At 33.5% G+C, this 15,694-nt stretch overlaps 1 protein-coding gene across 1 annotated transcript in view; it reads right to left on the bottom strand.

Moving 5' to 3' along the window:
- Positions 1-706: 706 nt before the first annotated feature.
- Positions 707-15,694, bottom strand: part of LOC120353668 — a gene marked incomplete at its 3' end in the record, with an annotated part of 56,718 nt that continues 41,730 nt past the window's right edge. The window contains 1 exon segment of the mRNA XM_039438310.1: positions 707-845. Coding sequence (XP_039294244.1) covers positions 707-845 — 139 coding nt within the window.

Below are 15,694 nucleotides of genomic sequence, written 5' to 3'. Positions count from 1 at the left end.
TTATCGAAAACAGCTCCAATGATTTTGATCAAATTCATACCTGTGATAGTCATTGATAAGCTCTATCAACTGCAAGTCCTATATCTGAAAAAATTTCAGGAGCTCCGCCCCATTTTAGATTTTAGATTCTTAAATTAGCAGCCTTCATATAAAATTCAAACAGAAAATTTCAAGGGAAAAAGGTTGAAAATCTCTGTAATAATGTCTAGTAACATGTTCACCTAAAATTGAAAATAAGCTTGAAATTTGAGAAAATGTGATTATTAAATTATTGCAAACTGTTTGCAAGTGTTGGTTCTATTAAATCATTCACTACAAAGAGATAGGATACCTCATGTGTCTCCAGCATTATTGTTCTATCACCAGCTGTCTCATATCTTTGAATAGTAAATTTGAGATGAGAACAAAAAGATGTAGATTGAGCGAGAACACTAGCGTCAGGTGATGAATTCTCATAATGGCAAGGAAAATTGTGTGAGTGGGATTGAGGATTGAGCTTGCGGCCCAGCGTCCAGAGATTTTGTCCAGATGGATAAGGTGAGCGAAGCGAGCCTGCTTGCCAGTAATGGAAGACATGGAAGTTTAGCGACTCATAGCATCATTAAGCTGAATCATAAAATTATCAAAGACATGGGCATTTTCTTATTCTTATGGTTGAATTTATAAGATTGTTGATAACTAGAGAGAGAACATCTTTTCCTGTTACCTCTGTGGTACACTTGTGAAAACTTGTAGGATGTTCATAAGCAAGTTCCCATCGTTCGGTTAAATCATCACCATTATTTGCTTTGATACTGAAACGAGGCGTTGCTTTGTCATGAGGTGATCCACTCATTCTAACACATCTGAAAAAAGATAGTTGGTAACAACTTATTAGATCCTGTTTCTTATAATGATTCAAACCTTAATTTGGAGATTAGAATAATAAATGAATGAATAAACAATGAAGTGGATTGAGGACTGGTGAAATGCTAACTTGCTGTGTCTGGATGTACTCCTAGATTAGATACAAAACCTCAAAGTATTTCATAGTAATCACTAGCAGGGCACCCGTGCTTTGCTACAGGAATTAAAAGATAGAATTATCTTCGTGAAACATTTATAATCTAAATCCAACTAGAATTGTTATAGTCGTTTTTGAGATTACACCACAATTTGGCATGGAAATTATTGAGTCAAATCTTTTGAATAATCAATTAATGTGTTGGAAAAGCTTTGTAGAAGAAAAGTCCAATTGCAGCGAATTTTGTAGAATATTGGGCGGGGCTTAAGAGCTGACCTCGACTTTATTCATTGGTAATCAATATTTCCCGTTGACATTTTGTCACAAAGTGAATTTTGTGACAAATGGAGAACCGTTATTCAGTATATAATTCAGTGAATTTTCTCTATTTTAGTAGAAGAATAGGGTCCACAGTCGGATGTATTTTGTTGAACTTTGAGTTGAGTGTGTACATTATCATCATTGCTGACAACCCCTGTCAATTATCAGCAGCAGATTCATCCGAGCCACAAATTTCCAGATCTTGTTTACTAGTTTGAGCATTCTGGTATCTAGTATTGCAGCAGCAGCAGCCATATCATCAAAGCGATAAGCAACTACTGGGTTGAGTTGGTATCGGTCTTCATGAAATTCCTGGAAAACAGAGATTGTTTACCAGCCTAATCTATTATAGTAATTAGCAGAATTGTCATCATGGTTACACCCTTAGCATCAAGATCATCTGAATCATACCCTGTCACATGATCGTCTCCCGGGACTCCTATTGGTCAATAATCTCTTCTTCCCCCACCTCCCAATTCTCAGCGACCCTGTACTGCTTCGAGGAGACCTGGGTGAGAGTCAGTTGTTTGGTAGTCAAGCATGTGGATGGGTCGCAAATCTCCTCCCCTCACGGCGTTCCCGGTACTAGTTTATAACTAGGGGAATCATTCTATTTTTGTGTGTTAGAATAGAATATTGTAGGACGAGTTCTGGACAACTTGAAGATAGATCTTCCTTGGAGATTTTCTTTCTTGTTAGTTATTTCTCCCAAACTCGTATCACTGGGGGTGAACGAGTTATCCTTGGTTTCAAAACCTGGAGGGATCTTAAGTTTGTGCTACAAACACTCAAGTGGGAAATTCAACTAGGCTCTTGTAGCGGATTATTTTAGAGTTCATAATTTATAAGACTCTACTCTTAAGTTTAATATGGGAATTGGGAATCAGTTTGTCTTTCTCCGTATTTGGATCTGTGGGGATTCAGGTAGCTGTATGTTAGAACTGGTTGCTCATATGCGTTTCCTTCTCTCTAGTAAGGTGGCCTTAAATTTGAAGAGTGAATTTTCCTTGTTTAGTTTTTATACTATAGAGTGGCCCCGTATTTCAACTTTGCTCAGCAGTTTTGGACTAGCTGTAATTCCCAGTAAGGAAATTCCAGTACTTTTCCTAGAGAACTCAGGTGCAGCTTGAGAACTTCCTTGTCGAAGTCATCAGACTGCAATGTCCTTTCTGATACCCTCTCTTAACTTTTCCTATTCTAAGATCATTCGAGTTCTAGGGTAAAGCTTAAGAACTGCCTTGTCAAAGTCATCACACTGCAACGTCCTTTCTCATACTTTCTCTAAACTTTTTTAATCCTTAAATCCTTCCAGCTCATAGGTACAGCTTGAGAACTTCCTTGTCGAAGTCATCAGACTTTGACGTCCTTTCTCCTTAACTTTTCCTATTCTAAAATACTTGCAGCTCTCGGGTACAGCTTAAGAACTTCCTTGTTGAAGTCATCAGACTGCAACGAATTTCCTCCTACTCTCTCCTAATTTTCCCTGTTAAATAAGGATCTCAGTTACAGACTGGAGATCGACCCAGTCATGGTCGTTAGACCAGCAAGAAGTTTAGGAAACCCCATTTGAATCAGGATCTCAGTTACAGACTGGAGATCGACCCTGTTGCGGTCCTTAGACCAGCGAGAAGTTTAGTGAACCCTATTTAAATTAGGATCTCAGTTACAGACTTGAGATCGATCCTGTCGCGGTCCTTAGACCAGCGAGAGGTTCAGGAAACCCTATTTGAATTAGGATCTCAGTTACAGACTGGAGATCGTCCCCGTCGTGGTCCTTAGACCAGCAAGAAGTTTAGGAAACCCTATTTGAATTAGGATCTCAGTTACAGACTGGAGATCGACCCTGTCGCGGTCCTTAGACCAGCGAGAAGTTTAGGGAACCCTATTTATATTAGGATCTCAGTTACAGACTGGAAATCGACACCGTCGTGGTCCTTAGACCAGTAAGAAGTTCAGGAAACCCTATTTGAATGAGGATCTCAGTTACAAACTGGAGATCGTCCCCATCACAGTCCTCAGACCAGCGAGAAGTTCAGGGAACCCTATTTAAATTAGGATCTCAGTTACAGACTGGAGATTGACCCCATCGCGGTCCCTAGACCAGCAAGAAGTTGAGGATCCCTAAATTGTTTGACCCAGTTTGAATTAGGATCCTAAACCCTAAACCATGTTCAAATTAAGATCTCAGTTACAGACTGGAGATCGATCCCGTCGCGGTCGTTAGACCAGCAAGAAGTTCAGGAAACCCTGTTTGAATTAGGATCTCAGTTACAGACTTGAGATCGATCCTGTCGCAGTCCTTAGACAAGCGAGAAGTTTAGAAAGATCCTAGTAAATCAAATCAAATCAAATCAAATGATTTTCATTTTGACAGTATAGCATAATACATACAATAAATAAAATGAGACACGTTTAAATTAACAATAATGAATGAATACTGCAATTTGTTTAAGATAATTTCGAAAATAATATGCCTAAGAAAAAGTCAAAATAAAAAATACTACTTGCTGAATAAAAACAAATTCGCTCGCAAGTAGGAGTATCAATAGGTAACAAAAAAAAAAATTTTTTTTCTTGATGCTACATTCACACACAGCTTCACACACCATTCACGCACTAATATAATAATCCATGTGTGTACAATCCAATTTCAACCATGATGAAGTCCATGAAGTTAATCAATGACAGTGAACAACACCTCAATATTTTCAGGTGGAGAAGAAATAAGCGATTTGATAATTTGTTTCTTAAATGAACGAATGTTATTGATTTGTTTTATGTTATCAGGTACATTATTAAAAAATTTTGGACTCAGAAAGACAAAAGATTTTTGAAAAAAAGTTTTATAAGCTTTAGGTGGTCTTAAAAAATTGTTTGTTTATTTATTTATTCATTTATTTATTCATTTATTTATTTATTTATTTATTTATTTATTTATTTATTTATTTATTTATTTATTATTTATTTATTTATTTATTTATTATTTATTATTTATTTATTATTTATTTATTTATTTATTTATTTATTTATTTATTTATTTATTTATTTATTTATTTATTTATTTATTTATTTATTTATTATTTATTTTTTATTTATTTTTATTTATTTATTTATTTATTTATTTATTATTTATTTATTTATTTATTTATCTATTTATTTATTATTTATTTATCTATTCATTTATTTATCCATTTATTTATCCATTTATTTATCCATTTATTTATCCATTTATTTATCCATTTATCTATTTATTCATTTATTCATTTATTCATTATTTATTTATTTATTATTTATTTATTTATTTATTTATTTATTATTTATTTATTTATTTTTATTTATTCATTTATTTTTAAGGTTAGCAAAAAAATACAAGAATCAGAAAAGAAAAAACAGGCTACTGCCTAAAACTTCTTCAATTTCCCAATTTAGTTCTAGATTGTCCAAATATTATAGTTTATGTCCATTCAAATTTCTACACCAAATCACAATCTAAAATAAAAATTAGAATAAAACAAACAATTTTAAATTTGGATGGATTAATAATAAAAAAAAACACTTCTTGTTGCTATAAATGATAACCCCCATACATTTGCCTACTACGATCTCCAGATTGCATAAAGAAAGAAGATAATACTTTAAAAACATAGATTTAGCGCAAAGGTAAACAATTGTACATTTCGAAAATTGGGAATGAGTGCTCGGTTCTCCTTACACCCTTCATAACACGGACTATTGATTTTTGCATAGTGACTAACGGCTTTATTTGTGTTTTATAAGTGGAGCCCCAACAGGTTATTCCTTAGTTCAACTTAGAATCTACAAGAGCAAAATACAATTGTCTTAAAACCGGTTGAGGTAGAAGTTTTCTAAGAAAGTAGAATTTTCTTAAAAGTATCAAAAGATATGTTTTTAAATTACGCATAAGATCCGGTTGAGGTAGAAGTTTTCTAAGAAAGTAGAATTTTCTTAAAAGTATCAAAAGATATGTTTTTAAATTACGCATAGTGGATCCATGTGAGCCTCTCATCTAACAATACACCGAGATATCTTACACTGTCAGGTTACTGTACTATTTGGCAATCACAATATAACTGATCACATGCGTAATTATGAAATTTGAGCGTTGAAGGAAATTGTCAAGATGTGGTTAATGTAAAAAGCAAATATTTGGTTTTGGATACATTCAGAGAAAGACCATTACAGTTAAACCAGACAAGTAATTTATGCAAATCCTCCTGCATCTTAAGAAATAGATTTTCACTGTCTGCACCGCAATATGAAAAAGCAGTATCATCCGCGAATGATTCCGGCAATCCATTAGAGTCTCCTGAAAAGAGATTATTTATTAATATGAGGAATAACACAGGGCCCAAAACTGAACCCTGTGGCACCCCATAATCAACACTTGAAACCTCACTTCTCGTATTTCCAACAGAAACATATTGGTGTCGATTACTCAGATAGGAGACAAACCAACTATGCACAACACCTCTAATGCCCGCTCTTAACAGCTTATCAAGTAGTAGAGAATGATTTACAGTGTCAAAAGCTTTTTTATATCAAGAAATAGACCTGATACACAAGACGGCAATTTGGAATTGAGATTGTTATGTATTGAAGCCAAGAAACTCTCAAGAGCCATTTCAGTGTTGAAACCCTCCCTGAAACCAAACTGATGGCAATAAAAGAAATTTTTTGAATTTAGAAAGTTAAGGAGTCTTATTTTAACAATTTTTTCCAAAAGTTTTGAAAACACTGAAACCAGAGATATGGGCCTGTAATTAGTAAGATTAGAGACTGACCTGCTTGGAAACTTACCACAAGAGAGGCTGCAGTTGAATATATCAGTAAGAATTGGAACAATAGCAACTGAAACATTTTAAAGAAGTTTGGAAGATATTTTATCATCACCAGGAGCCTTACCCTGCTTCAATTTAGAAATATGTAGGAAAAGTTCATTATAAGTTACCGGCTCAAAGAAAATAGATCTAGGACATTGATCCACTCTGAAAAAATTAACATACTCATTCCAAGCCCTGCGGTCATTCTTTATGGAGGTTGCAACCTCTTTAGGTACATTCACAAAGAAATTATTAAATAATTCAGCCACGGTACTCTTATCTGTGATAACAGTATTATCGTGCTCAATCTTTGAATCAAGTTTACTTTTCTTATTGGGATTGCCACACAGCGTATTAAAAGTAAACCATTTTTGTTTTAGAGGTTGATCGTTAATTGAAGAATGAAATCTATTTTTTTCTATTTGTATCTAAGTTTTATTTTTTTTAGAATAGACCTTCCAATTAGATTGTAATCTGCAATTTCCTGGATTTCTCCTTGACAACTTTGCCAATTTGTCTCGGAAGAGAATTGCTGCACACAACCCCTCTGAAATTCAAGGTTTTAATCTTCGAATGCCTCTTTTATTCGTTTCTATATTATTAACTGAAGTTGAATTATCTATATAAATATGAAAAGTTTTCAAGAATTTATCGAATTTATAATCAATATCATTACTAAACAAGACATCGGACCAGTCATGAGCTATAAGCATGTCACATAAGCTATCATAATTAATAATAGTTTTAACATCCGTTTTACAGCTATAATTGTTAAGTAAGTTTCTATGACTGAGAGTCAAAGCCACAGCCTTGTGATCACTTATTTCTGTCTCTATAACTGATCCTTTAATGAAGTGTGAAAAATCTTGGGATTTGACAAATGTATGGTCAATGCAAGTAGCAGAGGTATCGGTAATTCTTGTAAAAATGTATTATTTTCTCATAACCAAATGAGCTCAATATTTCAAGATAGTTGTTGGTTATGCTATCATCATAATTTGGAATATTAATATTGATATCACCAATAATTATTGATTCAACAGGTCTTAAATTCTCCAGGGTAGATGTTAAACTTGAATCATTTTCTATCCTCTCATAATGGTCAACATACCGATTATTAATTTGAAAGTCTTAAATTCTCCAAGGTAGATGTAAAACTTGATTCATTTTCTATCCTCTCATAATGGTCAACATACTGATTATTAATTTGAAAGTGTTTCAGACGATTGAGAGTGATTCCCATTCTCTCAAGGGCTGTCACAGATTAGCCCTTAATAACCGGCGTGCAGTTGCTGGACTAGCGCAGGAATCCTGTTTAGAGGTTTTAGAATTGCTGAAAATCCTTCTGCAGCTACAGGCTCACGAATCAGAAATCCCATACCTGAAACCTTAATTTCCTCATAGTTGAAATTTATACCCTGTATTTACGTAGCAGGTTCAGCTTGCTGAGAGCTAGATCATGATTCCCAGATTGCGAATTATTGAACAAGCTCCCATCAGTTATAGGGAAGAATAACTCCATTAATAAATCTCTATCTCTCAGACTCAATAAAATATTCCCTATACCTCAAACTCCATATTCCGTACCCTGTACCTTATACCAGGAGTCTCCAACCTTTTTCATCCAAGGGCCACATTGTTAATTCTTGGGAGGCTTAGAGGGCCAATAACAAAAATGTACGTGGAATTTGACTTGTGGGGACACACACGATGGGGGATTTGGGGGTTGAAAATTATTATATTTCCATTTAAATAATTTGAGGAGTTTTAAGTATGTTTAATTAAAACACAGGAAGAAACAAACCAATTCATTTCATTTTAATGGAAAGTCCAATTTATTGAGTGTAAAAGGGTCATAAGAAAACTTGACAATATACGAATTTACAAAAAGTTACCAAGCTAAAAGAGAATACCGGTACTTATTTTTAGAGAGGAGATTGTATTTGTTTTCCACTTAATATGTTCGCCCATTTAGGATCAAACTTTGTGGTTCCGATCATTATAATTGATTACAAATGCTCATCTGACAAAGAAGATCTGTACCTACTTGGATTTAACAAACATCATTTTTGAAAATGTCTGCTCACACTTATAGGTAGATCCAAAAAGCTGCTTGTTTACAGCTTATTTTACGTGCATGTCCCTGGCCCGGCTATGATCGAATTTCAACATACTAACCATGTCAATATTTAGTACCTATTTCGTACTATTTAGTACCTCCAATGAAAAAATTTGTACCGCACCCCTAACTGAGTTATTGATTTTTCTAAAGTGCCAGGCCAGAGACATGGTTGCCCGGCTATCTTCAAATTTGAACTCAAGCTGTGCACCAATATTAATTTAGTACCTATTTAGTACTATTTAGTACCTCTAATGGAAAAATTTGTACCTTAAAGTTGGCGGAAATACAGCATGAAAATAGTTAGGGTCAATGACCTCTCAGCCCGGCTATGTCTGAATTTCACCAATCTAACTATGCCAATATTTAGTTCCAATTTAGTACTATTTAGTACCTACAATAATAAATTTTTTATCTCAAAGGTTACAGAGTTATTGCATGAAAATAGTTAGGGTCAATGACCTCTCAGCCCGGCTATTTCGGACTTTCATAAATCCAATTATGCCATTAAATAGTACCTATTTCGTACTATTTGGTACCTTCAATAAAAAAATTTCACCTCAAAGGTAACAGAGGAAATACAGCATGAATGTGGCAAATGTCTGTGACCTCTCAGCCCGGCTATGTCTGAATTTCATCAAACTAATTATGCCAATATCTAGTTCCCATTTAGTACTATTTAGTACCTACAATAAAAGATTTTTCATCTCAAAGATTACAGAGTTATTGCATTAAAATAGTTAGGGTCAATGACCTCTCAGCCCGGCTATGTCTGAATTTCATCAATCCAATTATGCCAATATTTAGTACCTATTCCGTACTATTTAGTACCAACAATAAAAATTTTCTTTTCTCAAAGGTTACAGAGTTATTGCATGTAATAGCAGGGGTCAATGACCTCTGCACATGGGCATGTCACTGGCCCGGCTATGTCTGAATTTCAACAAAATAATTATGCCAATATTTAGCACCTATTTCGTACTATTTAGTACCACCATTAAACACATTTGTACCTTCAAGTAGAGCTTGCACTAAGTCGGTGGAGCGGCGCGGCGCGGCGCGGCTATGTCTGAATTTCAACAAACTAATGATGCCAATATTTAGTATCCATTTCTTACCATTATTAAAAACATTTGCACCTTCAAGTAGAGCGTGCACTATGAAGGTGGAGCGGCGCGACGCGGCGCGGCGTATCAAGTGATCAAGTGTACCTCCATCACAGAGAATAAAGAATTCCTTCTACTTTGTGACCTCCATGCATTGGACCGCGGCGCGGCGCAGATCTCGATGAGTCTCTGAACTTTTCGGGATCGGAACCGCGTCGCGCCGCGCCGCGCTCGCAGTGCACGGACTTTCCATTTTCCGCTCTTCTTCAGGCCGGGCATTGCTGAAATGAGTACATTGAGGAGAAAGATAATTTTTGGCACTTATAGAAACTATTTTCCAATTACAGTAGATGAAATATAATAGTATTTACAATTACTATGGGAAAAGAATTCTCTATAATTTGAGATTTGAATTTATCAAATATTTTATTACATGTTTAGTTTCAGTATTAGTATTAAGTTTAGGTTTTTCTGTATTGATTTTGCGGCATTCTCTCCGTCGTCTTGGCGGCGGCGGCGCTTTCCCGCAGTGGCACCTTCTCCACTGTACTGACGGCGTCGGGGGTGGTGCTTTCCCATAGCGGTACTTTCTCCGTCATCTCAGGGGTGGTGGCACTTCCACGCGGTGACAGTATTTTCAATGAATTTAATATTTTGACAGTTGAGCAGCTGTATATGAAGAATTGAATTATTTACATCAATGAACATAGAGAACTTTTCAACCTTCGTATAACACCTTTCAATCTTCATCCCTCAACCATTACATTTGAATCACACAATGCAGTTCTATCTATTTGTAGAAGACAGTTTGATTATAAGCTTATAAATGTGATACCTGCTCTTTTCATAACCGATCATTTAAATGGAAGACTTCTGAGAGAGATAGATTTATGGATTGCTTTTTCACATCCTAGGATAAGTGATTTCTTGTAATAATTATTGTAATTAGGATAAGTTCATAATCATTCAAGAATATATGCGTATTTTATTTCATTTTTATTTTCTTATCTTGTATTCTCTTACTTTTTTTCATTTTCCTTCTTTATGAATTTCCTCAAATGGAGATGTTTGTAGGGGTTATGTCCAATGAGCGATTTTAGTAGAAATTCATACACATTTATGAGTATATTTCAAAATGATTCCAATCCATTAAATACAAGTTCATTATTTTATTGTTTAATTAGAAAAAATTATAACTGCTTTCTAGGAGAAACATTATTGCTCCCAAAACATATCAAATTCCAATTAACAGAAATGCAAAAATAATAATTTTGAAAATAGCTGTACCGTATGCCCGGTCTACACGACAACGATATTAGCGCAAACCTGCCAAGTTTGCGCTAAGTTTGCGTCGTGTAGATGGGAGATCGTTGTAAATTTCTGAGGTTTGAAGGTTTCTGCTTTCTTCGATCAATCTCAGCCAGGTTTGCGTCAATTTTTCTAGGAAACGATTATGTCTCCTCTATCTATCAAAACCTAAATCGCTTCAAAATGAAGATAGAGAATTCGCGATTTCAGATTCGGATTCAGCACCCTCAAATCAAAGATGTGCGAGGTCAATTCTCAAAAACAAGGATGGATAATAATTATCTTATTTATACTATAGTGATGTTAGAGATATAGGGAAATAGATTCTGTGGGAAAACATCAAGCATCACAAGTATTGGACATTATGTTGCTTATGTAAGACGGTGCAATGATACATGGGAGCTATACGATGACACTAAAGACTCCAAGATTTGTGTGTCGCCAAGCAAATCGGTACCGTGTCAAGTATTGGTCTATACAGTTTAATGCAAGGTACGTTTCGATAAATTTATATTTGTGTACACGTGTACAATAATTATACATAGTGGGTGAAATGTATGAGAATGGCTTAATATCTCATTCATAAAGCTAATTTGACGGTTGTTATGATTGAGGATCGTAATAAAATTAAAAAACAGTACTACTTTACTGTGACTTAAAGAATCTGGTCCGCCACTTTGAATGTATTTTCTTTTAATAGGAAGGTGATCATGCGATACATGATTGCAATTAGGAAATTGAAGACAAAATTAATGGTGAAAACCGCACATTGATATGTCAAACCGTTTCGAAGTTCAGAAAACCCTGCAAATCAGAAATCAAATAAGTAAGTAGCCTACATTAAAAATCTTACCTAACAAATTGTTTCGTTAGAAGTGTAAAAGATGTGAATACAATGGGTGTTGGAAGTATTAGTTTCAATGAACAGTAGAGTTTTATAGGTAAAATGTATTTAATTCCTGTCTGATTTGCATTATATTATAGGTAAAATGTATTTATTTCCTGTCTGATTTGCATTATATTGATTAATGATGTGAATATATTCGAAAAGGTTTGGCTTATTATCGATGTGTGGCTTTCACCATTCATTTTGGATTCAAATTCAGTATCGAAATCATGTAGACTATCGTACGACCATCTTGCTATTCACAGAAAATAAACTTACATTCAAAATGGTGGGCCCAAGATGACTGACCAGATTTTTAAAGTCACAGTAGAATACTATTTTAAATTTGAGTAGGATCCTCAATCGCACTCACCGTCAAATAACCTTTGTGTATGAGATATTAAGCCGTTCTCATACATTTCACCCACTCTGTACAATATTAGGTATTGATAATATTCTTCCATCTTCATCGGTCGAGTTTATCATTCATTGGGCTATCATGTTAAGTTTATACCTAGTGATGAATGATCCATACCCTCAAAAAATATATCTATGCAATTATTGGATTACAGATTCGTGTATAAAATACTTCACTAATGTGTCTAAAATACTTTTCTATGCCAGTGAACAATAATCAATGGGACTTATTTCTGTCTTTATGTGGACGGATAAATTCAAATCAATTGAATTTATTTTCTGTAAATTACAAAAATTGAATGGGGAGAGAATGCTCTGAAGAATACAACGAGAAATAAAGTAGACGATTGATTATGAATTCCCCCACACTATAACTCTAAAAAATATGATGAATTATAACATGAATTGGAAACACTATATTAGCCTAAGTCAAAATAATTTAAATTTCTCGAGTCCATTCATAGATTCCTTTAGCAATGATCCCAAAAATTTTGTTGATTGATAGGCCTATCAACAGTAATATTCTTGATTGATTGAAATTAATTGTAATTAGTCACTTGAAATGTATTTTAATGAAATATTTGATCGTGAACTGATAAAACTGTTCTGATATGTATGTTGCAGATATGTTGCTAACTGGCGTAGGCTACTGATATTTATTGCTGACTGGTTTAGGTTGTGAATTAATTAGTGATTTAAGTGTGATGTGAATAAAATGAAAAGTTTAATTTTCAAGTTTTATGATCAAGTATAATGTAGGTCCAATTTTATTTATGAGAAAAATTATGAAATGAATGAATGAATGAATTCTATTTGCCAAAAACAAAATATGCAAAAAAGCTTCACGAAAAATAAATATAAGTACCGGTATATGCTACTTCACTTAAACTAAGATACATAAATAAAAATTAACTCTTAATTTTAAACACTACATACTCTTTAGAGTACCGTATGTAGTGTTTGAACATGTAATTTATAGCATGAAATTGATTATTAAAGAAAAGTCAACGATTGGAAATAACTTAAGTTCAGCCATGCCTCTATGGCTCTTTTTCTGTGTTTATTACTTCGGAAATTATTAAGTGGAAATTCACTTTCTAGTAAGTTATATTCACGAATTTACTGCTAATCTAGTAAAGTTGCCTTCTAAAAATAGTTGAGATAGTATTATATATTTCATATTTTCTTTTTGAATTAGGTCTAAGATTATAATTTGCCATCGGGTAGAGGGAAATTATGCTCGTATTTGAAACTGTAATTTGTTATGAAACTAAGATATAACTGTCGTATAGCTTTCGTATAGTTGTAACATCAAATTCACTGAACAAAATCCTAGTATCATAAGTTCTAGGTTTATTTAAAATTGACATTATGATGAATATTTTTATTGGAAAAAGGTTTTTAATATGGGTATCGAAAGTCCCACAAAACCATATCGCATTAGGAACCCTACTAGTGCCGTATATAGCCTACATATTTGCATTCTGAGGAAGATAGCACATTTTTCAGATTTTTAAATTTATATGATAGGTATTCTAGTCTTTTACATAGTAAGTTAACATTGATGTCCCATTTGAGACACTCATCGACCCGCATATACCAAGATATTTGAGGTTGATTTCCTATTAATAACAGGACAAGAGCATCTATCAATGTTTGGTTGGTTGATTGAAGAACAGTTTGAATAGTTGTAACTTATATTGGTTGTCAGGTTTACCCTCTCTATTTGCTGTGAAAGCTATGTAATTGTTTTTTTCTAAATTTCAACTCAAAGCATTAGAGTCCATCCAAATCTTCACAATAGTCATATCATGCTCTGCAACAATGAAAGTATCATTCCAATTATTTTCTGAGAATATAATAACTGAATCATCAGCAAAAGATGGAAATCTCACATATTTTAGCAAATTATTTACATAAAGTATAAAAAAAAATTGGTGAAAGTACAGTACAGTTACCTGAGGCAGGCCTTAAAATGACAGTTTCTCTATACTTTTATTTTAAAATTTGGGATCTACCTTACAAGTAACTTCTTATGTATTTTAATGAATGACCTCTAAAACCATACTTCTCCAATTTGTTGCGAATTTTATCATTGGTATGGTATCGTAAGCCTTGTATAAATCCATGAAGACTGCAAGTGGTTATTTCTTGGAATTTGACATATCTGTTACATTGTTTACAAAATATACTAGCGCATCCCCAGTACTTTTATTAGAAAGGGAACCATATTTGTTACATTAATAATGTTATTATTTTGTGTGAACTTCATTATTCGTATTTTAAATAATTTTTGCAATATTTTGGCAATGTTGCCAATTAAGCTTATTAGGTCTATAGTTACTTGGATTATTTTTATAACTTTTTCAGGAAACGGTTTGATGTTAGCTATTTTGAATGAATCAGGAAATACAGCGGTTTCAAAACATTTATTTAAAATGTAAGAGAGGGGTTCAGCTATTAGATCTGATATCTGCTTCAGTGTTCTATTATGAATATTATCAGGACCCGGACAAGAGTTTTTTTTCGGAGTTATTTTTTAAGTCACCTCCGGTGGACTTACGGGACTGAGAGAGAAGATGCATTCAATTCATCGGTTCTCTTATATGTGAAATCTGTTGTAGTGATATTTTGTTCAATTTGAGCAGCCAAGTTTTTACCAACTTGCAAAAATATCTATCTAATTCAGCTGAATCTATTCCTGGATCATCATTTTAATTGAATGATTTCATTTATGTAATTCCATAGTTTACGTTTATCACTCCTAAATTCCTCTATTTTTGATCGATAATAGTTTGTTCTTGTTTCATGAATCAATCTTTTTAATAAATTTTTATATGTTTTAAGATCATGTTTCAGTTTTGTGTTGAAAGGTTCTTCTATTGATCTCTTATAATTTATCTGTAGTTATCATTGATTCTATTAATCCAGAAGTATTACATGGCTTCAAAAGTTTATATCTGTGTGGTATTTTTATTTCCTGACAAAATTTTCTATACACTAAGTCAAAACCGAAAAGAATATTTTTAGCAAATCGTTAACATCATTGGATAGATTTTCATAAATACTATCCCATTTTTTATTACTCAATTAATTTTTATAGTTAATTGTTATTGTTTATATAGTTGATTTTTTGACTTGTTTAAAATTACTCCTTAATGTAAAGTACCTAACTGAGTAATGATCAATTTTTTAAATATGTTTTCTACCGCACTGTCAATACTTTATCAGTTGTTTTAAGAAATATATGGTTATAGACAACTCTGAATGAATTCAAATCTTCAATTATGAGAAATTATCCCACTATAAAAATTGTGAATACTATTATATTTCATGTATAGTAACTGAGAAATTCCTCATTATAGTTCCTATAAGTGCCAAAACGTATCTTTCTTGTCAATGTACTCATTTCAACAATTCTACATTTGAAAAATGTTCATGATGCAATAAAATAGGTGGTGAATTATTGAGATATAAGTGTGATGTCAATAGAATGAAAAGTTTCAATTTTTTAGTTTTCCAATCTAGTATTGTGTATGCCCAATTTTATACTTGTGGAAATACCTCTACCATTTCGGTCGGTGGAGCGGCGAGGTGGGGAGCGCAAGAGAGAGGATGGAAGGTCCGTGCACTACAATCGCAGCGCGGCAAGACGCCGTTCCTCGTCAAGTTCAGAGACTCTTCGGGATCCGC

Source organism: Nilaparvata lugens, chromosome 11, assembly GCF_014356525.2.
Source record: "Nilaparvata lugens isolate BPH chromosome 11, ASM1435652v1, whole genome shotgun sequence".
Classification (NCBI taxonomy): domain Eukaryota; kingdom Metazoa; phylum Arthropoda; class Insecta; order Hemiptera; family Delphacidae; genus Nilaparvata; species Nilaparvata lugens.
This window is presented reverse-complemented; position numbering and strand designations above follow the sequence as displayed.